At 39.6% G+C, this 26,236-nt stretch overlaps 1 protein-coding gene across 5 annotated transcripts; it reads right to left on the minus strand.

Annotated features, from left to right (window-relative positions):
* Window positions 1-1,166: 1,166 nt before the first annotated feature.
* On the minus strand, window positions 1,167-25,148 carry pdgfra (platelet-derived growth factor receptor, alpha polypeptide). Of its 5 annotated transcripts, none has more exons than XM_053488618.1 (29): window positions 25,130-25,148; window positions 21,109-21,187; window positions 20,717-21,007; window positions 20,101-20,346; window positions 19,861-20,000; window positions 18,949-19,111; window positions 18,080-18,266; window positions 16,850-16,965; window positions 16,454-16,744; window positions 15,925-16,188; window positions 15,667-15,812; window positions 15,395-15,566; window positions 13,621-13,810; window positions 13,271-13,386; window positions 12,768-12,894; window positions 12,456-12,652; window positions 11,115-11,209; window positions 10,756-10,888; window positions 9,540-9,644; window positions 9,295-9,405; window positions 8,967-9,120; window positions 8,695-8,855; window positions 8,026-8,138; window positions 7,026-7,148; window positions 6,761-6,872; window positions 6,478-6,577; window positions 6,289-6,394; window positions 4,605-4,843; window positions 1,167-4,098 (listed from the first exon to the last, which is right to left on the minus strand). In XM_053488618.1, the coding sequence occupies exons 2-29, from the start codon at window positions 21,164-21,166 to the stop codon at window positions 3,951-3,953; spliced, it is 4,404 nt and encodes a 1,467-aa protein (XP_053344593.1). In that variant the 5' UTR covers window positions 21,167-21,187; window positions 25,130-25,148; the 3' UTR covers window positions 1,167-3,950. The 5 variants fall into 5 exon arrangements, with proteins under 5 accessions (XP_053344593.1, XP_053344590.1, XP_053344591.1 ...); XM_053488615.1 differs by lacking the exon at window positions 25,130-25,148 and adding an exon at window positions 23,780-23,965; XM_053488616.1 differs by lacking the exon at window positions 25,130-25,148 and adding an exon at window positions 23,863-23,928.
* Between the last annotated feature and the right edge of the window lie 1,088 nt (window positions 25,149-26,236).

Below are 26,236 nucleotides of genomic sequence, written 5' to 3' on the forward strand. Positions count from 1 at the left end.
GTGTGGTATTCCCTCTAGTGGTAAAGTAACTATATTATAACCTAAATCTACTTATATGGGATGTATCACCATCTAGTGGTGCAGTGCGTATACTACAACCTAAATCTACTGAAAGGACGTGTAACACCCTCTAGTGGTGCAGTAAATATATTACAACGTATTTTAATATCTACTGGGTGGACAAAAACCAGCATAAACATGCCAGTGATTTTTTTCCCCCTCTTCTTCTTCGTATTATTATCATTTACAAGTTAATTTGATTTGATTTGAGAATAATAATAATATTTTATCATATTTATATATACACATATATATCATAATTTGCCTTCGAAAATTCATAATAATAATAATAATAATAATTATTATTATTATTATTATTATTATTATTATTATTATTATTATATATCCTTAAGGCACTAACCTTTTGTATTTACATATGCACAGCTTGATTAAAAAAATCATTACATCATGATCAAAAGGCGTGAGTATGATATGCAGTGAAATTCTTACAGGACTGTTTGTGACCTAAAAAAGGAATTAAGAGAGGCAAATGCCAATAAAACAAAATGTAAAAATTTATAAATTTGTAGAAAAATATGTAAAAATAAAAAAAATAAAAATAAAGTATCAAATAGAAATACATAAAAATGTAAAAAGTATAAACTTTATAAATAAACTATAGAGTATAAAGTATATGGAATATGCAATGTATGCAAATGTGCAAACAGCAGCAGTATGGTGGCCATGGAGGGTGCAATAAAAGGATAAGCAGCAGTGGTAGTGTCCATAAAGTCTTTAAAGTGCAATAGTTAGTCCTCATTTACGTGTAAATAGAGCCAGAAATTAACCTGCGGGAAGGAGCTTCTTCTCAGTCTTTCTGTGTTGGCCTTGAATCGCTTTCCTGAATCGGTATAACTGTTAACTGTTGTAATATATGTGTGGCATTATCATCATGTGCCCACATATCCATTACAGGGTAGACATTTTTTGCCAAAGCTAACTTTTCATGTGCACATGGTGGAGTATCAGGTACAATAAGGTTACTGTGTACTGTGTATAATTTCTTTTTTTGCATATTTCACTTCGACACAGTGGACATAATATATGACAAAGATCCAATTCACTGACTGCACACCATGTCTCCTTACAAACAACAGAATACCAAATTACATTATTAAATCTCATTTATTGAAATATAAATCATCTGAATTGACATTGACATAACGAATAACAAAACAACAGGATAACATCTCGTACTGGGATTAACTACCTATTATTACACATACTGTACCATGGAGTATAATTCATACCGTTTTTTTTTCTATTTATCATCTTTTCCTGTACATATTCAGGCTGCAGTCTACAGAAACTGGAAACATTTTAAAGCCAAATAAAACTCATGAAATGTATTTGCTCATCATATAAACTCTTTAAACATACATACAATGACAGATAAAAGCAACAATAAAGAAGGGTCTAAAAAGTGCAACAGGTTTTTTTTCCTTCTTCTTCTTCTTCTTCTTCTTTGTGCCCATCGAGTAGATCACAGTGGATATACACTCAGAGGGAGGCAGTGGATCGCTGGTTTATAAACTATACATTGAAAACCCATTTAATCTGTGTAGTGATGTATAACATCAAACTAGCTACACAACCATGCTTCAGGACGACTGTACACGATACAGGCGGGGATGGATATCAGCTTGGATTTAGATGTTATAAGCAACGAGGCTGGACATTTAGTGGAGAATATGTGTTTGGGTTAAGAAAGCAAAATTCGGGAATAGCAGGTCATTACTGTCCAGCATCAGAGCTGAAACAGAACAGAAGGTAGATATTGTGTTTTGCATAGCAGTAATATTATAGGAATGCCACAAACCCTCTCAATGAAAAAAAAAATCAGCAAGTGATAACAAATATAGGATTATTAAACCTATTGTTATTTAAAGCATTTACATATGTCTTGCAAAAGGGATTTTTTGGTGGAATAATTGCTAGCATAAGGCAATTTCACCACCATGGCCTGGGTTTAATTCAACCATCCCAATTGCTGTGAGTTGCACAGGTGGACTCTCAGGGCCGGTCCTCGGGCTGCGTAAATTGCGAGCATTATGTCTGGACGACTCCTTTTTGAAGTGGTCGGAAGAGGAACAGCCACAACAAGCAAGGGTGTAAGCATGCATTTAACATTGGGGGGTTGGTGGGGTAGAGGAATGAGACCCCACCCATGTAGAGGGTGTCTGAGGACATGCCTCCTTGCAATTTTTTGGGGGGTAATTAGGCTGTTTAACATACATTTTAAGGGGATAAGATATACTGCAGCAAAACAACATGCAGTTGAATAGCACAAAATCATTCACTTTGTATAAAATTGTAATGTATCACTTTGTTATTCCAGTATTAGCTAAATGGATATTTATCGAAACTGCATTAACTGCATTAACTTAATTGCTTACAGCAGAAGTTACCAGGTCTCACCTGGGAACTCTATTCTCTGTTTAGCAATCACACTGAATCGAGAGGAGCCAACCTCTTTATTATGTTTTTATAACACTTAGCAATTGTAAATCTGTATTTTTGGGTTAATTGTAATATCATATTTGGGGGAAGGTGTACTGGCCAGTTTTGTAAATTATGCCTATGGCAACAATAATGCATGTCAAGCAAGAAGCAAAATTATTTTCCACCTTAAAACTGATGGCAAAAATAGGTTTATCCGTATTTGCGTTATTTTAATCTTTAAAACTACTGTATCTGTTCCTTTACTAAAAAGTGTTCCGCCTCGCTCTACAATATTACCAAGGTTACTGTGCTAAAGGTCTAAAGCTTTACAAAAGAAAGCTTAAGAATATGAAAGGACACCTTCGGGTACAACATCTAAACCATCCAAAATAATAATGTCACCAGGTTCAGATTATTCAAATAGTAAAATAGATGAATATGTTACATTATTTTATACACAGCATCAAAACATTCCAGCTTATTGTCAATATTTGACCTTGAAAGGCCAGTTAAGCTACCACAAGGTTTATTCTCTCAGTTAAGTGATTGATTGGTTCACCTTCACAGGGTAAAAACAGAGTCCCTGTGTATTATAACACTGTTAGAAGCGCAGGTCTTGAGATAATGCTTGTGCTTGACACATTGATCGGAAATGTTTAGTCTTTGGTCTCTTTGATGTAATGTGTCAGAATTGCAAATGTCCGTGTGTGTGTGTGTGTGTGTGTGTGTGTGTGTGTGTGTGTGTGTGTGTGTGTGTGTGTGTGTGAGACAAATCAGTTTTCTTCATTTAGGACCATAAAAAAAAAAAAATTTCCTCTCCCTCCCACAAAATATTCTCAAAATATTACACATTTATATTCAGCAACATGTAAAAAAATAAAATCAGATTCAAACTGCTGCACTTACTGCATCATGGAATATCATGTATATACTGTAATATCAGTTACAGTATCAGCTATCTTTTTAGTCCAAACTTTGTGCTTTTTAATGCCATAATTGTGGAATGTGAAAGGAAATAAACTGCGTTGGGTCAGTTTAGTCCGGGTGTAGTGGTCACTGAAAGCTCAGACTGACTAATTCCTAAATGAGCTTGTTATGGAGTATACAATAGTACGCTCAGGTCTTGATACATTCTTTTGTAATCTCTCTGTTCTGAATGGCCATCAAAACAAAGATTTGATACAAAACGTTAATATTCCGTATTACTTCATTACTTCTCAAAGTTTAAACACTACACATGCAGTCTTTTAGCAGACTGTCCTCAGACCAGGGAGCAAGAGTTCAGAAGACAGGTGGGGGACAGAAAAGGAAGAGGTGTTCTTGTACTGATGCTAACATTTCAGGCCTTTTTTCCTCCTTTTTCTTTTTTTTTTTTTAGATGAATTGCTAAACAAGGTCTCTCTCTCCCCCATCCTCTCATTTTCCCTTTTAATCATTTTGTAGCATTCTCACAGAAAGCTGTCTTCCACCAGATCCCCCGAGTCCAGGCACATCTCGTCCAGCAGCGTAATGTCCTCCAGAGTTTCTCCTTCCCGCTTGGGCAGTGTGGAGCTGCTTGAGCCTGTCTCAATAGCGCTCTCCTCAGATGTCTGAGAGCTAAAAAAAAATCATTGCATAAAAAAAACAGATATTCAATTATTTTACTTATTCACATATGTAATAATAATAATAATAATAATAATAATTAGCCTTAACACAATTAAATACTGTTGAATTCTTGAATTTGATTGGTCAGAAGGTGTTGATTAGTTTTGAATGCTAGTTATAAAAATCACAGCTTTTTATTATTCTCATATTACCTGTTCATTTCAACAGGTACTAGCTTGTTTCATGCAACATTAACTGTAAGCATAAGCCCATGAACATGTTTGAGTCTTCCGAAGAAGACATGTGTCACTTGCCCACTGAAGAAGCTACGTTTAAAATTGAAATAGCTGGTGCACATCACACAGTCCGTTATTTTAAATGTTTATTCAAATATCAGATCATTTAATTTTAAATTTAAATATCAGATCATTTAAAACTTAAATAACAGTATGATAACTTCCCATCTATAACTTTTTTATCATTCTATTTATTACAGCTGGAAATGGGATGCCTACCTGTGACGGTTCCTTTTGGTGTATTCTTCATCCGAAAGGGGGTCAAGGTCAGGCAGAGGGATGATGTAGCCGCTGTCTGAGCTCAGTCTCTGCTCTTCAAAGCCGCTCTCACGCTCCCTCATTTTGCACTGGTTCTTATAGGACACACCCAAATAGGTCTCATCACTTTGTACACACTGCACACGTGTCACCGCCGGGTGGTCGCTCTTCAGAAAGTTGTTATTTACACGCTCGTAGCTCTGAACAGACAGAAACACTTGCTATTAGACGAATTACCAATGTTGACCCATGCATATTTTTGTCCAGTCTAATATTTAGAAGCTGAAAGGGAGATACGTGTAATAATGTAATGCAAAACTCCAGTGATGTACTACTGTGAGTGTTGAGAAGCACAGCATGTCACAGCTAAGTGAAGCAAAGTCGATGCTTTGTTGATGGTCATAAAATCCCAATTATCTCACTTTTTAAGGATATCCTGATGAACTGTATTTTATAACAGTATATTTTGATGACAGTTACGTCCAAACTTTACATGCGTGTGCTAAAACTTCCAAATTAAACTGCTAGCTTGATTAGCTCAATTTAAAACTTTACTCAACCTGAAGCTGAAATTGCGTCAGTACTGAAGCTCAGGAGTGAGTTTTGTTTCAACTGTTTAACTGGCGAGGCTAAAGTAATGGTACCTTGTACTGCACACCGAAGCATGATAAAACTTCAGGTTAGTGCATAAGAAAGTTCCCAGGGATTTAACACTTTGAGTTCTTTTGACTTATATGAACACTGAGAGTGATAAAATAATATGTTTCAGTAGCAAACGGTCTGTTGTGTTTATTTGTGACAACATCCCCAATTTTACCCTGTTTAGTTACATAAAAGTTTAAACCTGACTGACTGGAGCTTAATATCACAGCCTGTCTGTGCTAAAAGAAACCTCAAGCTGTTCCATTTTGTTAACTCTTTTAAAAGGGAATATAATATGTCACCTTTAAACTGCACACATTTTTTTTTAAATGCTTTAAGAAAATAGGGAAAGAAATTCATTATTATTTAGTAGTTCTCTACATACTCCATTATACTGTATACCCTTAAACACTGCTTTAAACATGGCTCATTTAAAGTGCCTGTTCCATTTGCACACCCGCTCTGTGAGTCTATGAGGATTTGGAAAAAGCGTATAAAAAAAGCGCATTTCCCACCGCACTCCTTCCCAAGGTGTTATTACCCATGGCTATGTGACTCTGGGAAACTGGTGTTTTTGAAGTGCCATGTGTGGTGCATGTTTAGGAAAGTCATTATGGCTAACAGATGAATGCCTACTGTGGGTGGATCTGGTCCTGTTGGGTGTTAGTCAGTTAAAGCATTAGCATAATAAATGTTGTTATAAAGAGTCACACCTTGTCCATGTGCTCAGGCTGAGAAAATGCACAACACCACAAGAAGCACAAAGCGGGGTTAGGCAGAGCTAGGGTAGTGTGGCATGATCACTGATGCACAAGAGTATAAGGGGGACCAAATAAATGGGTTCAGAATTGGGGACAGAAGTTTTTTGATTACTCTGCATGGCTTAAATTTCCCCATGGGGATAAATAAAGTTTTTTTTTTTTTATTGAATTGAATTGAATTATAAGAACAAAAGCAAAAATGAAGTTTAGTAAAAATTCGCCAACTAGATCCTCGATCTTACCCTCTTGTATCCGCATGGCAGCAAGGTGGCAACACTCTCACTCAAATTGTGGAACGAGGGTCTCTTCTCCGGCTCATTGTTCCAGCACTTTACCATCAGCTCATAACTACATCAACACAAGCACACTGATCAGACAAGCAGGCTTGCAATACTCAGAAATAACAATGTGTTGTGACGTGCTGAACCTACATATCGCTGGAGGCGTGTTCAGGTTTGGCCATCCTGTAGCCACTCTTGATCTTGTTATAGAAGCTGGAGTCCACAACCATACCAGGATAAGGGGTTCCGCCTGCAAGAAATAAATAAATAAATAAAATTATATATGATTAGATATTTAAGGCAGACATTAAACATAAAAGATAACCTTAGAATAGAATAATTCATTCTTTTTGTTATTATTTTTTGCCTACAAACATGTATATAAAAGACATTAATAATTTTTAAAAAATCCAGGTAAAGGCTGGTGATATACCCAGAGAGAAGATTTCCCACAGTAAAATGCCGTAAGACCAGACATCGCTCAGAGTGGTGTACAAGTTATCAAAGATGCTCTCAGGGGCCATCCATTTTACTGGCAGGAAGGTCTATGTGTGTGTAGAAAGAGAGAGAGAGTGAGAGAAAACGTACATTAACAACAGCCCATGAAATGCATTAATACCTGACACAACACCAGCGTATCCTTAATGTGGGAAACATTCAACACAGAAAAGCAGAGGAGAAGAAGGAGCCACACTTACACTTCCTTTGGATACGTAGTTGTTGTCATGCATGATGTCCCTGGCTAGCCCGAAGTCACAGATCTTCACAATCTTCCCCTGAGACAACAGCACGTTTCGAGCTGCCAAATCTCTGTGAACACACTGTGTATAAAGAGAAAAACATTAAATCCAGTCGTGGAAATGTTCCATCTTTCCATCTGTAGATTCTTTAACAGATACAGTATTTCACCTGTCACGCCGTGTGTACCGTGCCTAAACCTGCCTCTTATATTGTTTCATGCTTTATCTACTCCTTATCTGTCATTGATGTTAAAAGTCTCTCCCTCTGAAAGCGTTTAAATAGCCACAAAACTAAATTCATACCTGATGTGTGGCCCTTTAATAGCATGCTTCAGTAATATGGAATAGCATAGTTTAATAACATGTCATAACGTACAGAAACACACTCTTATGTTCTATTCTGAGTCTTCGGTCTTTTCTCGAGCCACCCCAACCCCACAATTTAAACAGGTCAGTTGTGAGTTTTGCAAACGCTGGCTTGAGAAACAGTTGCACCCTTGAAGATTGGAGTATATACAGGGTGGCCCAAAAATCTGAACCCATAGTCATTTTTACTTATATGAACTGTGATTCTTTCCTTTTTATTACAGACCCAGCATAGCTTAGAAGCTAACAAAAGAGAATTTAACCAGACCTTTAAGGTTTATCAGAATCCTCTCAGAACAAACTAAAGAACTAAAAAACTAAACGAGGTAATAACCTCTGTATGGATCAGGTTCAGATACACTAAGGCTACTGTAGGTTCACACTACCAGTCTGAAATGACTCAAAAAAAATTTTTTACCCAAATGTGCTGTCTGAACACAGAAATCTGATTTCAAGTTCGTAATCTAACGAGTAGATTGAATTTTTCCACTAAAACATTTTTTTGAATGCCAGTCTTACAAGTATCTTTATTAAAAATCATTAGATTTTGTAAGATTAATACATTAACCATAGGTTATGGCTTTAGACTCACATTTTTGGATGCCAGGAAGTCCATCCCTCTGGCCACTTGATAGGTGAAGCTAATAAGATCCATTGTGGTCAAGCGCTCGGAGTCATCAGAAAGAAGCTTTTCCACCTCACTTTCTGTTGGGCACAAACACAGACACACTCAGTCACACATGCTGGCTTCCCACCTATTTCTTTTTAATATGTGTACATATTTGCACGTGTGGACAACACGCCTCGGTCGGTTGTACATGAGCTACGAGTAGGTTTTTTAAAGTGCATTGGTTCCTGTAATGCCTGGGTGAAGCATGCAGCAAACCCCTTGGACTACAATTATCTCAAGTAAATGCAGGGTGCACAGCCTGCAATGCATCACATCCCCAGGAACGAGGGTGGACGCCTTTACGATCGCCGCCAAAATACCAGTGTGTATGTGGATGTGCACGTGGGTGTGTTGGTTTAAAAAGTTATTGCCAAGTCAAACCAGATGCACTCAGGCCCAACTGAACAGGAACACAGCAAGAGGAAAAAACGAGTACAGACTCCAAAACAAATAATATGCTTAGAGAAAGAAAAACATCTCACTGCTATAAAGTTTTTTGATGTGTTAAATCCATGTGCATGAAAGAATAAGTTTCGCTCCTGTTTTTGGGGGGTTGCTTATAAGAACGGGTTTGCTGAGTGTGTGTTTTACCGTTGATGTGTTTGTGAGAGGGAGGGCGATCATAGTCGTCTGACTGAAGGTCAAAGTATTTGGAGGTGTTGCTCCTCTCCAACATGGGGACATACTGCATTGTGTCTGCCTGCTTCATGTCCATGTAGTCTCCTTTTTCCTCAAACGACAGGATCACGTAGCTGAGCGCGCACACATACACACACACACACACACACACACGGTAAGATGACTTTCTCATGACGGGTTAAAAACCTTGCACATGGTTTTCGTGTGCGCATCTTTGTGCTGACCTCCGGCTGCTCTCATCAGCTGGATTGATGCCAAAAATGTCCAATTCCTTCTTGCTCTTTTCAGTCTGTCGGGTCAGGAAGCTGTCTCTGTTCTTATGCAGGTAGTTCACCAGGTCTCCATAAAAGCAGTACTCGGTAATGATATAGATAGGACCTGAGAGAGAGAGAGAGAGAGAGAGAGAGAGAGAGAGAGCGGTTAAAATGTGTCTCATACAATCACTCTAAATTCAATCTTACAAAATGTCTTCATACACAAAGATGACAGATGGATGATGAATCAGTGTTGTGCATACAGGTTTTGTTTACCTATTTTGTGCATTTTCTGTACCTGATTTGGTGCATGCACCCAGCAGGTTGACAATGTTAAGGTGAGGGCCCAAGTGAGTCATAATCTTCAGCTCCGACATTAGTGCCTGTTTCTCACTGGAGCGAGCTGTTGCTGAAGAACCAATAAAAAAAAGCAATCAAGTAATCACCCAATCATGTACAAGATCTGCCAGATTATTTACAGCGTGTTTAGCAAATATAGCTAGAACATTTGATGAGGCATATTTCTTTGCCCTATTAACTTACGTTTCAGCATCTTAACTGCCACCTTCATCACCGGCCCAGAGCGACTGAGTCCATACGCAGTGCCTTCCACCACCTTCCCAAATGCCCCCGAGCCCAGAATACGGCCTGCGACAGACATTCACACGGGGAATCATATGATTGTTAGCATATGCAAAGTTTCACACCTTCCACCGATATGGTCAGTGCATTGGGTGATAGTTAGCCGAGGCTGTTTTGAAACTCAAAACATACACAAATGTAATCCCTCCCTACAGTATTTCCTTCAGAGCCACACCCTGAAAAACATGCAACTCCTGAATTCTCGTGCAACCAGGACCATGTAAATCATAGTGACTGTCGTGAATCCCTCGAGGCTGGTAATCCACAGGATTTGCGCTGTTCCCTATTTAGGGAGCGATTTTGAAGCCGTTATTTTAGTGACGGCTTCTGGAATGTGACGGGACCATACCAAACAATGCCGAATGACTCTTGAGACACAATCCATTGATTCCACCTTGTATTTGATGTGTACTGGCTGGTTTTAGATACCAAACCAGTCACTGGTATGTAAATTCCATCTGAAGCAGAATGTGTATGTGTGTTGTTCTACACTCATATCAGATTTGAGTTTGAGCAACATTCCTATGTTCATGGGTTGGGAATTTTTGGGAGAATGCAGCATTTCAAGGAACCAAAAAACAGCTTATTAGGTTTTCTTTCAAGTGTAAGCGAAAGCATCACTAAGTAACATTCGTTACCAAGTAACAAGTCTTTTAATCACAACACACTGCTTTCTATTCACATTTTCTGTGTTGGTAAAGTTCACATACATTATTCCCTTATTTAAAATCCCTGCTTCTTTTCCTTTTTAAATAAGTTTCTTTTAACCATCAGAAAACCTTCTACATTCAGATAAAATGCCTTTTAAGGCTGTCTGGTGTCTCCAAAGGTTCGGATTTACACATGTCTAGCCAAAATGACATCTGTGATTGCTCAACTACACCACTATGGCTAAAGGAAAACCAGCTTTCATTTCAGCCGCTGTGAACCCACCAAGCAACCGCTGAGCAGACACGCACACCACATCTTTACGATGCTGGTGTCACAAGGCAGCACCCGCAGCAGGCTAAAACAAGCCACCTGACCTGACCTGACCACAATCCAATAGATTACATCCCAACAAGTCGAACAGCCAGAGAGGACGAGGGCAGAACGTGGCTGTGTGTTTGTGACTCACCAAGGACAAGGCCTTCACGTGGGAACTCCCAGCGTGTGTCGTAGGGCAGCTGCATGGGATCCACGTAGATGTACTCGTGCCCGTCCGGACTGACTGACTCAATGACGCGCCACCTGATCTCATAACGTGGTTTCTGAAATGCATATGCAAACAAGATTGTTAAGTTCAATGTCATATAATATAAGATGAGTGAAAACGTCCACACGTGAGAAAAATGCAGAGTACTAAAATTAATTAAATGTGATCAGGCACTAGGATGAATGCACAATGATAGTGTTGTGATGGTGTGATTGAGAGAGTGAGTGAGATAAATGAGCGAATAAATGAGAAAATGAATGTATGACTGTGGAAGTGTGTACCTGCTTCCAGATAATGACCAGCACAATGAGTGAGATGATGACAATAACCAACAGCACCAGAACAGCCGCCGCCACAGTGAGCTCTGAGTGCGGACCTGAACACATCATCACCACTGTTGTAAGAGCAAGCTCGAATTTCATACTATAATGTAGTCTTTTAAACTATGGAATTAAAAGAAGTGATTTGGCTAACCTAAGAATGTCTTTGGATATAGAGGATGAGTCTGAACAAATAAAATCTAAATTTCTTTATTACTCCACCCATTGAAATTAAAGATCTTGAAGCGATATACTGAATTTGGTTAAACGATTTACAGGGTAACTCAGCTATTAAAAAAGGGCCCACAGACACACAGAATGGAGAAACCAAACGGGCATATGGCATATGGATTTCTCTTTTACAAGTGCCACGTGACGGGAGACCTATCAGGAATTCACTACACGTGGAGCCTGAGAGAATGATGCTAACAGATGTAAGGGTTATCTGCAATGAGGAACACACACACACACACTAGGTGGAGATATGACAATGACAATGGCATAAATAAATATGAACTGACTCATAAACAATGAGGAAAGTGATGATTTGGTGCGCTGACATTTTACATTTGAGATGAGTAAAGTACCAGGTCTACTGAAACACTAAACTTAGTTGTTTAGGCCAGTGGTTCTCAATTTTGTTTTACCAAACAACCCCTTTTTTCCATTTATCTATACCACTTATACTGTTTACAGTCACAGAGGGCCTGAAGCCTGTCCCAATCCCAAGTTGGGGTACCCACTGGATGTACCCACTGGATGATTGCCAACCCATCACAAAAGGACACATTCAAACACAACAGGCACTTTTGAAACATTCATCAGACTATAATAAATGTCTTTGAACTGTGGGAGGAAACCCACAAAGCATGGAGAGAACATGCAAACTCCAGGCAGAGACTCAATGCAAACTCCATGTGAGATTTAAAGCCTGGAGACATTGGGCTAACCGCTAAGCCATTGTGCCACCTACTGAGCTTGGAGTTCAGTTTACATTCAGTTGGAGTTTGACCCCTCAATTGGACCCCTAAATATGATAGCTTTGCTCATGTCACTTGAGATTTTTGTTCTTTCACCGACTTCTGGTGGTCCTTAAAGCCCACTTTGAGAACCAGTGGTCAAGGTTGGTTTATGTTTATAATGTGGCTAATTTTATGATCTGGAACTAATTGATTTTAATTGATTTTGTGCAATATTTTCTAAAGTAGGTTTTATGAGTCATAATTAATTCAGTTTCATTATGTCCTTGAAAAAAAAAATGCAATCAGGCAATGAGAGTGATAACACAATAAAGAATATTACCATTGGCCACCAGTTTGATCTCACGGGACACAGCGGCCATCTCGTTCCGTGCCAGGCAGCGCACGGCCAGCGTGTTCTCCAGATGTCCAAAAATCACCTGACTCTCCAACTGGCTGTCATGCTCTATGTGTGTATCAATGGTGATGCCAGTGGAGTTTGTCTGAAGAGGTGACCACTCGGATGAATCATTGGAACACCTAAGAAATAGAGGAAAAGGGGGTGAATGGGATGAGTATGCAGGTAAGCACAAGGAACAGATCATTACTAAACTGTTGCATTACAGCTAGAGGAGCAAGTCTCAGTCATACTTACTGTTTAATGTTTTTACAGATGTACCACTCCACCTCAGGGACAGGAGATCCTCCAGCAACACACACCACAGCCTGGCCGGTTTCTGATCCATGGTGCAGATCCAGCAGGTCCACAATTACAGCGGGAACTATGGAACACACACACACACACACACACACACATACAGGAAAGCAGTGCTGTTAGAGAGATGCAGATGTTGCAGATACTGTATATGCACCTACTGTACATCGGTCAGGATGTATACAGTATGTTAAGAAATCATATATAACAAAAACATCCAGAACTATTAAAACAACTCGAGAGAAAGGTAATCTAAAATTCTAACATATATAAAAACGCAGGCAAAACCGAAACAGATTGGAGAAAGAAAGAATGCATGAAGAGTCGATAGAAGAAAACACATGCAAATGCAGGAAAATAAAGTTGCGACTAAAACACCTTAGAGCTCAGAAGAAGTGAAGACAAAGACACTGGGGAAATGATGAGGCTTTCCTGGATTTTACCTTTGACCTGAAGGCTGAACGAGTGGCTGGCACTCCGGTTGCCTATCTCAGCTCGTACCGTGTAATTGCCACTGTCCTCAGTCTTAGCTCGAATCAGAGTCAGAGTGCTCTGGTACCTATATGCATACACACATATACACACACGGGTTACGCGTATGCTGGTACATTACAATTCTTAGTAAAACTGAATGATCACATTCTATACAAAAGCCCTTGGTAACATGAATGTGAATATGAATACATGAACTGGATGTTCCTAAACTAAGTCACATTAAGGGTTAAATCTCTTTTGCAATGAGTTATTGAGCCTCACTCAAAAGCATGTGTTACATTAAATTGTGTGGCCTAACCTTGTCTCGCTGATCATCCGAAGGGAGGTAGTGAACTCTGCAGCGGTATCACGCAGAACAATGCCATCCTTTAGCCATGTGATTTTGGGCGCAGGAAGAGCCTCAATGTCTACCTGGAACTCGCGAACATCATTGAGTTCGGCTGTCTCCACGGGCCGGAGCATTGGAGTTAAAGACACAAACCCCGTCTCTGAAGCGTTCGGGATAGAAGAGTAAAGGATAGATCAGCCAACAGGAACAGTATGTTCGGTTCATAATTATAAGAACAAAGCAAAAATAAATGCATTCCTCGCCTCAACTGATTTTTTTAATAAGTTGGCTATAAAGACAAAGAGAAAGCTACATTGTGTTTCACACACAAATGCTTCTCTCTTTACACATACCAATTACTTCATTAGATTACTTACTGAACAAGGCATTCAGCTTAAATTTTACCTTAAAGCATCAAAGTTAATTTGTTAAAATAGAAAAACTGCTTTCTTTTTAAATGTGCAAGTTCTTCCAGATGTTTCCAAATGGCACTCTACGTCACATGACTAGGGCTCATTATAATATTCATGATGGAACAGATTCTGCAAAGAAGAGACATGGAGTGGCACCGAACACTTTTTAGTCAAAGTAGAGTTCACATACAGTACAGTAGGATGGCAGTTTGTAAAAGGGCCATTATGTAATTTTTACGCACTCTGCATACATTTGCATAAATCAATCTTTACCAATACTTTTAGTTTTTGTGCAAATGCAGCAAGTCGTCCATGTTACATGAATAATACCGTAACTTTTATATCTTTTTTTATCATACATCAAGTCCCTTGTTTTGTGTATACGCAAAAATCTTTGAGAGTCAAAAAATTGCTATGACTGTGTGGTGACCTACGGTGTTAGGACAAGATATTCCATGTCTGCCATTTTGACAACCAGATCAAGCAGGTTTTGAAACATAAAGAACTTCAAACTAAATACTGATTGGTTTATCGCAACTTTATTTTTATAAAAGAACTAATTATTCTCACATCATCTATATCGCGTTACGCAGGATTCGCAGGGGGCCTGGAGCCTATTCTAGTAAACTTAGTGCACAGCAGGGTACCCCCTGGTCAGAGTGCAAATACATCGCAGTCACACACACACACACACACACACACACACACACATGCATGCTCATTCACACACTACAGGCAATTTGGGAACACCCATTAGTCTAATCTGCCTGTTTTTGGACTATGGGAGGAAACCCACCAAGCACTTGGACAACATACAAACTCCATGCACACAGACCCCTAGGTGGGAATTGAACCCGGACCCTGAAGGTGCAAGGTGACAGTGCTAACCACTAAGTCACCATGGAAATACGGATGTGCCATGGAAATACATAAGAAATACGGATGTGAGTTGTCCAAGTGTAAGCCTATGTCTTTGTACCTGTACTGCAATGATAAAAACGATGTTCTTCTAAAACATATTCCCTCAACTACTGTTTTCCAGACCCTTGTATTGCACTGAGTGTGACTGTGAAGCCTATAACAAAATATACATTATTTTAACACACCTTGTGCCTATAATTGAAGGCATTGCCATGAGAGCATGCACTTCAGATAAAGATGCCTTCGTACTTTGTATCAATTTGCAAAAATAGTTCTCTTTAATAAGACAAATGGAGGGAAACATTACCACCAAAATAAACCCTGTGTCAGCTGTTTTGCCCTTTATCAATTTTCTGTACAGTATACTGTATCCATGCATAAAACTGTGTATTCAAGTTTATAATTGGTACCGTAGACAGTAATGTTGAGCTCTTTGGTTTGGCTCTCGTTGCTCGTGATGTCAGTGATGGAACAGGCATAATGTCCGCTGTCTTTAGTTTTGGCATTAGGTAAGGTCAAGGTGTAGTAGATCTCTACTACATCTTTCTTGATCTCTTTTAGTGTCATCTCAGCACCGCCCACCTGACAGAGACAAACAGAAAGAGACAACTATGGTAAATTCACTGAAAAAAATGTGTTTAACTGCAATATTTGAGACAGCACATATGCAGAATATGCTTACTGTGTTGTCTCTTATTACTTTTCCAGGATACTTCCACTGTTGTTCCAGTAAATCACTACCTCTGGCGATACAGTTTACTGTGAGGGTTTCCCCAACCAGTAGAGCCTTCTTCTCTGCCTTCAACTCCACATGCAACCCTGAGCCCCCTGATCAAAGCACAAAAGAAGGATAAAAAGCAACATGAATGTTATATTTAAACCTTTTCAAGGTGATGCATCCTACTATGTAATATACTATTGTTATACCGGATATGTTTACCTGTCCAACCATGGACGATGTAATTCTCACTCCTATGCGTTTTTCCATTCACATAGCTCTCACACACATACGTCCCAGGTGTGAAGTTGCCTAGAAAACCCCTCTTGCTGTCATAGTGGGCAACCACATCCTTTTCAGTCTCAACATGGAGCAACCTCACACGAGCATTTGGATCAGACACGCGGCAAGGAATCTCCATCTCCTCTAGGCTCTTTAGCACATGGTGCTCATAGGGCAGCAGGGGCAAAAACAGCATGTTGGGATCTGGGAGGTGAAAGAGGGAAAGACAGAAAGAGAAATAGAAAGAGAGAGAAAGAGAGAGAGCAAATAAAAGGTTGCCTTTTTTTTTTTGCAAAACAGGCCGATGCAGCCAAATGGTGCCACATTCTAAACAAGCAAAGCAAAATTCAGTCAAATCTGTAGCAAGAAAACACAAACATAGTCAAATAGCAGTTTACATAACCAATGCAAGATGCAAGTTTACATAATCACAGTCTCCAGTCTCCTCTCTCTGTCTGTCTCTCCATACCTGGCACAAAGATGTAGATGCTGCTCATGTCTGTCAGATTCCCATTCTTGTAGAGACACGTGTATTCTCCTGTGTGTTGCACTGTAGCAGTGTCCACAGTCACAGTGGAGACGAACAGACCTCCCTTGTCATATACCTTCTCATTGTCAAGAAGGACAGGAGTTTCCCAGGCCACTTCTGCTTGGCCCCGGCATGTCAGTCTAAACATGGAGTTCAGGAACACCTCCATAGACTCTCTTCTGGGCCAGATGACAGGAGCCTGCATGGACTGTGCTATCTGGGGCTCATCATCTGGAGATGAAAACACATACAAACACATAAAATCACTAAGCACCTTATCCAGTTTGAATTGAGAGTAAAGTGTCTCCAGCACAAGAAATGGATTTAGAACGTTACCTTTAACAGTGAGTTTGAAGGAGAACTCTGCACTCTGTAAACCAATTGATGCTACAATCTTATATGTTCCACTGTCATCTTCTAGAAGGTGTTGCAGAATCAAAACACTCTCGTACCTTCGTGAAGGAGACAAGGACGTTAAGGGGATGGTGCTTAGCCTTGAAATACAGAATATTGTCTAGACGCTGTCAACTTTCAGTACTAATACATTTCACATAGAATTAATAACATTTAAAATCCTTAACCAGCAGTTAATATCCTGATAAAAGTCCTAAAGCAATGGATGAAGTGATGCGCCAAACATGCATTATGTGTTATGATACATTGTTTCAGTTGCTCACGTCTAGACTCAGCAACATTATGAGGCGAAAAAATCAAAGTCATGTGACATTTCTTGGCTAGGCAGTGTGTGTAGACTGATAACTCTAGAAATGATGACTGATTATCTACTACTACTGGGTAACAATTTATAATTTCCTCATTTCGAACCATAATGTCAGAGCTAGGACTCGCCTGGCTGACCATGTCTCATTTCCATGAACAGTTCAAAATCATATTTGAACAAATTATTGAATTAAAATAATACAAAAATATGTCAACTATAACTGTTTATGTAACATAGTTGACAATTATATATAGTCAGTTATATATAGTCAATTATACTCAATAACAGTCAGCTATTATAAATTTCAAATATTTCACAATAAAAAAAGAGGACACTTATTACAGTGTGTTTAAAACGTAGGCTAAAAAGAAGAATGAGATTAATGAGAGAGAGAGAGACTTTCTTTCTGTTACAGGACTGAGTTCTGTTATTAACCTCTGTGTGCATTAAAACATTTAAATATTTAAATTATTTAAATGAGAAAATCAATTTATAAATATTAGACTTTTGAAATATATTTTAAAATAAAGTTGTTGTTTACTCTTATGGATTTATTTTTTATATTTAAACAATAAACTCTCAACTAAAAAAATGGACATGGTAAAATGCTCAGTTTGTCAACATTATGACAATTTTGAAGCTAAGTGAAGCATGTCATGCACATGATGTTTGTGTGATATTATAACATGCTTTACTCTTAATAAATAAAATGTGATATTTTTGAAGAAAATATTTACTTATCGTTAACAGACATGAAATGTACCTCAAATTAAAGAATGACTCAAAAACACTGTGAACGAAAGTGTGAAAAGTGTGATGTTCTGCATTACTGTGTCTATCCTTACCTGTTGTTTGGTAGAGGAGTCATCGTGGTGGTTATATAATTAGCATTCAATACATGCCCATCTTTGAACCATGTGATCTTGGGAACAGCATCAGAAGTGATGTAAATTCTAATTTCCAATTCCTCTAGAACATAGACGGTTTCTTCCGGTCCAAGCCCAGGGTGATCCAGAATAACAAAAGAACCCGCTGTAACCCAGAGAGACGACAAAAGAATGAAAATGAGATAGTGAACGTGCTACACCAAGCTAACAATTATTTTTTGAATATTATAAAACTGGTCATCAATTACAACCTGATGTGTTTTCGGTATGTCCTACATGTTGTAGTCAAACTCTATTAGCACTGAATTGATGTCTAGTAGAAGAAAAAGTTCTTCATTTGGCTCTGGACACACTATGTAGCTAGAGCTACAAAAACAGTTTGCAGCAAAATGGTACAAAAGAGATGGACCATGAGAGGGTTAAAGGCCTTGGTGGTGCTGGAGATTAAAGCACCAATAAATCTTGGTCAAATTTACTGTTCATACTGATATTAAAAGGTGGTGTACTGTGACGTAGTGGTTTGTAGATTTTAAAAATTGACTTGAAGTTACAGCACATGGTTTGTGCCTTGGATTATCAATACATAATCTGTTACTTTACCCTCATAGTATGACAATTCATGTTATATGGGCACTGATAGTCTGTCTGCAGGTTTTGTGTTGTTTGTTTAGGAAGTAAATGTACAATCAGAGAAACCCTGGTTGTGGCAGGTTCTTTGATGTTAGCCTGGTCTGTCAGTCCCCTGTACACATCTGTTTAACTCATTTCCCCTAGTGCATGAATTATACAGAGGTGCAAGGATAATCGAGCAAGAGGCAGATTGTTACCATGGACAGTGACGATGACTTTGGAGGAGCGTGTTTTGCCGCTGGAGTGCTCTGTGACTGAGCATTCGTAGAAGCCAGTGTCATTTGTTGAGGCATGCGGTATGCTGAGGATGTACAAAACCTTATCAGGGTAGGTCTCCTTCTTCTGGATAGCACCTACAGCCTGGGGATGGGTTAAAGTGAAAGAGAAATACAAACTATTCACTCATACGGTTCTACTGAACAGTCCATATTAAGTTTGCATACACTCTGTCATATTGCTTAGTTATGTAAAAATAAATCCTGTGTAAAAGATCTGCTTTAGTCTTTCTTTCGATTTGGCACTGGCTGCGTTGTGTGAAGCTTGGGAGAGCGTGCATCTGTCAGCAGGAATAAATCTGTCCAGGAGCCTGAAAAAGAGCTGCTATCTCAGCTCTGGCACTTCTTAGGTAGGAGTTTCTCTAGTAATCCATCCCAACAGTCAATGAAAGCAATCACACACACAAAGCTCAGCTGTACATTTAGGCCACCAGTGCACAAAGAATCAGAATTTCCTATAATTACCATTCTGAACACAATATAGAGAGTTCGCTACAGTATGCCTGTTTGGGTGATGCCCCAAACCCCACACTCTGACAAACTCCCTCATAAACACTCGAGCAAATGGTCAGCACTACAAGGCCTTCTTTAATCTTTTACTGACATGCAGCCACATTCTCTCTCTCCCTCTCTCTTTCTCTCTCTCTTGCTCACACACTTACACACACACACACACACGCACACACACAAAAATGCCTGCTTTAAAACATATATCCTTACGAAAGTAAGTACTTTTCAATATGTATCTTCTCTTTAGCAGATTAATAAAGAAAAAACAAGGTGCTACAGGATTCATGAATGCAAGGGTGTGAAAGAAAGGTAAAATCCCTTCACCTCTCTACTGGGATGCAACCACTGCTGGAAATAGTCAGAACCAGGTGGAACCGTGCAGGTCAATTTAAAAGCTTCCCCCTCTTTGATCTCGTCCTGACTGGCTTTCAGCTCCACATCGAAGTCATTCATCCATTCTAAATCTGAAACAGCAGAATCCAACACAGACACACTCACAGTTAGTATACATAATCAAACTCACTCATAAACATTAACTGGAATGTGGACTTACTGTAAGCTTACCTGAACTGTCTGTCACGTTGTACACCCTGCTCCTGACCACCTCACCCTTCACAACTGTCTCACACACGTACTGACCAGGAGAAAAGACACCAATGAATCCAAACTTCGAATCATAGGGAAATGAGAGACTATGTCCAGTTGTCAGACTCCGTAGAATGACAACAGACTGGGGATCTGTAACACGGCAAGGAATGCCATAGCGGAAACCCCCGGTCGAATCATCGGGAACAAATGGAACTTGAGGGTCTGAGGTAAAACATTAGAGGAGGTCAATATTTTGTAAGAAAATACAAAAACTAAATAGCGTCTGAGAAATTTTCATCCATGTTGTCATACGTCTCATCAGAATCAACTAATTTGCCTGGGTTAATTTGTGTAAGGAAAAGAAAAAAACACTACTTTTTATATAATTTCATCAACAGATTAAGAAAACAATTGATAGATTTCTAATTTGTATTACAGATTACATGGGCTATATATAACAGATATGCTACTATTTTTTAAAGAAAAAAACATATATACATTTAAGAAATTTAGACATTGCCTGTTTTATGCATACACAGCAATCAGCAAAATGCCTCCATCTTACTGACTTCAGACGGTTGTTAATACTTGCCTGGGACAAAAATATAGATACTGGCCCCCTCGACATCATCACTGTACGAATCCGTTTCATCTATGTCCTCATAAACACACGTGTACTCTCCTGTGTTATGAGCCTCTGCGCCGTCAATCAGAAGTGTGATCGTGTAATACCCCGGCATCACGTGTGTGTTAAGTGGTAGTGGTTCGACCCACATGACACTTTTCTTCCCTGTACAGCTGATGTTAAACTTGGAGTGCAGCTCTAACACGAACTCGTCTCTATCCGAAACGATAGTCGGAAGAGAAGATTCACACGCCACACCTGGAGAACATATATGCTGGTTAAGCGTTGTTCTGTGTCGGATTTATGGTGTAGGCTAAACAATACTGGTGGTTGTTGCAAACAAGCAGAACTTGACTTACTTTGCAATATTCCAAAGAAGACAACCCCCAGAAGGAGCTGTGTCCTCTGTAGCCACATCGTTGCTTGGGTAGAGTTTAACTGAGAGCAAAAAGAAAGAGTGTGTGTGTGTGAGAGAGAGAGGGAGAGAGAGAGAGAGAGAGATTATAAAAACTTTTAAAAAGCCATTTCTTGGATGATATGAATATCACAACAGATTTTTATAAAATATCTACAGTAATGTTGGGTTGAGATTTTCAAACCACATAAATGGATTTTACTGGGCTTATATTCACTTTGTGGGATTCTGAAAAAAATTGACAAATTGAACCAGACTGTCCTGAATGTGACCAATAACTGCAAAAGATGTGCAATAGATTCACTCTTGTGCTTGACCCAAATCTGATGTTAATACCAGGTCTAAACAAAGCCCTAGATTTGGGTCTTGTTAAGGATTGCATAAAATTATCTACAAAAAATATATATATAAATTTTTAAAGGAATGTCCATGAAGAATCACAGCTCGACCCCAGCCACTCAATAGTGCTGATAAACTCTATGCACTCGCTAGGGGGCGACACAATACAGGGTTTAACAGAGGGGCAAATTAACTGCAGTCATTCCCAGGGACAAAAGAATGGCTTGAATTATCCAATTGAGTCAACCTCTGTTTTTGTCAGCTATTTAAATGTTTTATTTTTTATATTCTAAATATAAAATTTGCAAACATGGACTATAGACAGGCATGCATTGTACTAGATGAGGGGATTGGTGATTACAAATCCTAAATAAAAGCAGTGTTATGAAGTTTTAAACAGTTTTTCCAACCATAAATTTAAGACAGTAATCATTCTGCTTTTGTCCTTCTCAGGGTTTTTTTTTTCTTTCTTTCTCTCTTATCAGAAAAAAGCTTCACTTAAACCAGAGGGGTTGCAGTCGGACATTCCGTGCGTCTCTGGTTTATCTGTTCGGAGGCTCTCGACCCCCTGGATCTCATCAGCGCTTAAGGGACAGAAAAGCTGTGCGATATCTCTGTGAGATAGTCCTAGCTAACATCTCAATCTAACTTAATTATGACTTTTCACAAACAACTGTCTGCCCGTTGTTAAGTACAGCCTGCATGTAACCTCTGGAAAGGCGGTTTGCGTAATTTGGTTATGTCTACATCTAAAAACTGTACAGAATAATTAAAGCATTACACTGATGAGTTGAATTTCTGAACATAGTTTTTTTCCCATCTCCATCCATCCATAGAAATACTTTAAAGTAATTAAAGTATAAAAGTTGTAAAATACCAGGGGGGCAAACAGTGGTGAGCTGCTGGGGTGCCTATATTTTTACTACCCTTAGAGTGAGCACCGTTTGCTTGAACAGTCCTTGGATGGAAGTAATTGTCCTTGGCCAATCCAGCTGCAGTTAATCGAGCTCGCTGTTCTCATGGACGCTTAAGAGACAGATTTGGAGATCCTTATGCGTTTAATAATTCCGCGCACAATATAACGGTCCCGCTCGAACACGAAATAACGGGATAGAGAAGAGTGGTTTAATTTCCCGGGGAAGGAAATGATCAGGGCTCGGACGGACCCTCACACCCCACTCTCCCCCACCTCCACCCGCTCTCCTATCACCCACCGATTGAATTCCTCCTACGCGCAGATGCGCATCTGTTTTGCCCAAAAGCCGCGAATCTGAGCGCCTGACACTCCTGACACTCCGGGGGCAACAGCTGAGAGTGGAATGTTACAATTTACCATCCTCTACGCTTATCTTTGCTGTTTAACATAATCCCATATGCTCCATGAGAAAAGCGAGGAAACTTTTATCCACAGATAGAGAAGTCTGCAGGGCGCAGAAATCGCTTTTATCAAACAGATGGAAGCAGGGGTCGCATACGTGGCCGTGTAGTCCTCTTCAAAGCGGAGCATAAAACCATCTGGGAGAAAACAAATCAGAAATAAACGTCGCATCCAAAGTCGTCCAAAAAAAAAAGAAATTCTTCAAACATCCAAAGCCGAAATTAATCTGTGAATGTGTTTATCCGGAGTCTATATCCTTTCTCAATGGATGCAAGGAATACTTTTGCGCACATTACTCCAGATGCACGATAATCCATTTTCTTTTCTTAGGCGCATTCCTTGTAAATAGGGATCGAGCTGGTGAAGGGTGTGAAATGTGTTTGCCATTAGATGCAGGATGGCACCCCCAGCTGCGCGCTGGAGCCGAGCCGCTTTTCTCTCCCTCAAACCGGACTGGAGACCATATGGGGAACTCTGAAATGCCTGTAAATCCGCCTTGGGCTGTGTGTAGAAGTTTTGGTGAACATCAACCTAGAAGCGGGAACTTGTACGGTACAGTCCGTTCAAACGCAAAAAGATGAATGGATGAAGGTGGGAAAAAAATCTCTGCAAAATGTTTCCCGACAAAACTATTAAGTTAACAGATTAATTCCAATACGCGGGTTTTTGGTGAGAAAATGCAAAAACACTTATCTAATTTATTATAAGGAAATCTCGTCTAATTAATTGGAAAGTTTATCTGCTTCTAAATTAAGAAATAATAAATCATTTAGCCTATTTATTGGAATCAAAGCAGGTAATTTATGCCTTTACAAAAACGCACAATATGCTATTGTTTGTTAGAAAAGGGGGAAAAAACATAAGGAGCCAATTAGTGTAATCGAACCAGTCTACTCACACAATACCCTTTTAAAAATCCTTTTGTGTGTTCCCTCGAAGAAAGAAAGAAAAATAAAAAAAAAGCTGAATGGCAGCACTCCCGAAGAACTCTCCAATGAGCACTGGTAAGGGACCTGCTTACTTCTGGAGCGCTTGTCCTCAGTGCGTATGTATGTAAGTGTGTGTGTGTGTGTGTGTGTGTGTGTGTGAGTAAGTGCTCTCGCGCCCTGAGTGCTCTCTCTCTCTCTCTCTCTCTCTCATGCTCCCGCGCCGCCACTGCCCTCTCTAATTGATTCAGCCTTAGAGTCCATCCTTCCCGGAGTACTAATAATCTGGCTCAAAACTAAATAACTCTTAGAAAGAAAGAAACCCCTTCCCAGTCTTCTTCAGAATAAGAGTCCTAGAGGAGTCGAATTTCTCTGTACGCTGCACTTTAGAAGGGGACCACGAATAAAGAAAGGTTCAGAAAGGAAGAAAAATAATGTCTGTTCAGATTTTTTTTTTTTTGCAAATGCAAGAGGATCATTTCTGTAGCATGTAATAGGAGCTGTTTCTAGTCATGATGGAATGTAAGTGTTAGCAGCCTAGTGGGAAAATGTGTGACCAGTATCTACAGATAAATTAATCAACCAGCACTTTTCTTGCCCGCAGGTATATCAATTATATTAATATTAATAATTATTGTCGCGGTGTCTGGTTGTCAGCTTGGATTTGCATGTTATGTTGCAAGCTCGGGTTTGGGAAAGATGAAGCATGTGGTTTCATTTTGTATTTATTTTAAGTTGGAGGCACATTCTGAAGGCGCGTTAATGAAAAGCAGGTGAAATCGTGCCGCACTGGTGCCCAGGGGAGGCTGTAGTGCGTACAGAGGGCGCTCTAACATCAGAAACAAACTTTGTAGCCTTATCCTCTCCCTCTGTGTTTTTTTTTTTTTTTTACTAACATGTCAGAATTTTAACTTAGTTATCATTTAGTTACAATTTTAAACCTGTGTAATAAATTGACTTAGAAAGAAAAGAAAGAAGTGATTTATACTTTGTCTGTTTCCAAGCCTACAAATAAAAATTTTGAGGTACTTTCGATTCTTATGCGCCGAACCATCAGACTGTCCCCTGTGCCCAAGGCGAAGACTTCGTGTCTCCATTGGTTAAGCTCCAGTGGAGTTGCTTCGCCCTGCGGCGGCCCCTCACCGAGAGACTCACCGCGCACTCCTCTCCTCTCCTCTCCTCTCCGCTCGCGTTTGGGACAATCACTTCCACATGTCCCTGCAGCAGGGGCGCGCAAAGAGAACAGTGGTCCTTGTTTGCCAAAACAAAGGAGTCTAATCTCCGAGTCTTGAACTACAGTCTTTAAAGCGACTTAACATTACCTTGATCGGTGGCGCAGCTTGGAGCAATTTGCGCGCGCCGGAGAGCACTGTGCGCGCGAAGAGACAGGCACGCGTTCTCTCTGCGCTCTTCTGCATGATGTGCACGCGCGCCCCGAGCATGACGATACTATATGCAGTATTTGCGCGTCACTTATATGATTCGCGAGCACTGCAACCACCCAAATACCCTCAGAGTGTGTCTAAGTGTAGGTTTCACAGCTACGCTTTGGTTTCTATCCTCATCGTTAATTAGCACTACTGCTTAATTAGCAGCACTTAATTAGCCAGGAACGCTGCTCCTTATCCACTTTGGCTCAGTTTGCAGCACTCACCTGCTATAATGAACTTTTGCTTTTTCTCCAACACTTCACTTCACATGTCTTTCATGCTCAAGCTTGTGTAATGAGCGCAACTTCTGAAAGGAAAAATGAGAATATCCAGTTCACGATGTTCGGATTAGTTTTAAATAAATCTGATTTAATAATTCTGCATTTTATCGTTTTTATTTGGTTTATAAGAGTTCCTCAGAATTCTGTCGTTAAGTGGAGAGGAATTCCTGCTATGTGACTAATGCACCTTTTCCCTGCGCTTTTTAGATGACAGATTAAATCCCCCATACACACACACACACACACACACACACAGAGGAGTCTTCGGAACTGTGTGTGTGTTTGTGTGTGTTCTATGTCTTATTCACTGCGTAAAGGCTCCCAGGACATTAATTCAAATGTTTACGAGTCCTTCACACAACTGCAGCCCACCACATGGTGGCATATTCGTCCACACTACTACAAGAGAGAGAGAGAGAGAGAGAGAGAGAGGAGAGAAAGAGAGAGAGAGAGAGAGAGAGAGAGAAAGAGAGAGAGAAACTTAAGGGATTTCGCAAGTTATTAAAGTAGACTTGAGATAAGGATAACCAGCGCAGCCTGTACATCTGTAACAGTAAGCTTATTCACATGGTTAAAACAGTCATATTAAAATTGTCTTTTGAAATGTGTTAATTATCAGGTATTTTCTGTTCGACCCATAAACATAGGGTTCAAACCAGAACACAACATTTAGCTTAACAACAACAACAACAACAACAACAGTAATAATAATGATGAT

Source organism: Clarias gariepinus, chromosome 27, assembly GCF_024256425.1.
Source record: "Clarias gariepinus isolate MV-2021 ecotype Netherlands chromosome 27, CGAR_prim_01v2, whole genome shotgun sequence".
Lineage (NCBI taxonomy): Eukaryota > Metazoa > Chordata > Actinopteri > Siluriformes > Clariidae > Clarias > Clarias gariepinus.

Bases quoted from the DNA above. Each gene is read 5' to 3' on its own strand.
- pdgfra (XM_053488618.1), bottom strand. From the start codon at position 21,166: ATGTGGCTACAGAGGACACAGCTCCTTCTGGGGGTTGTCTTCTTTGGA. The intron at 12,653-12,767 runs GTAAGTATGACT...TCTATTTCTTAG, and splicing joins ATCTGTAAAAACATTAAACA to GTGTTCCAATGATTCATCCG. The intron at 8,856-8,966 runs GTCAGCACAAAG...GTGCGCGCTCAG, and splicing joins GCTGATGAGAGCAGCCGGAG to CTACGTGATCCTGTCGTTTG.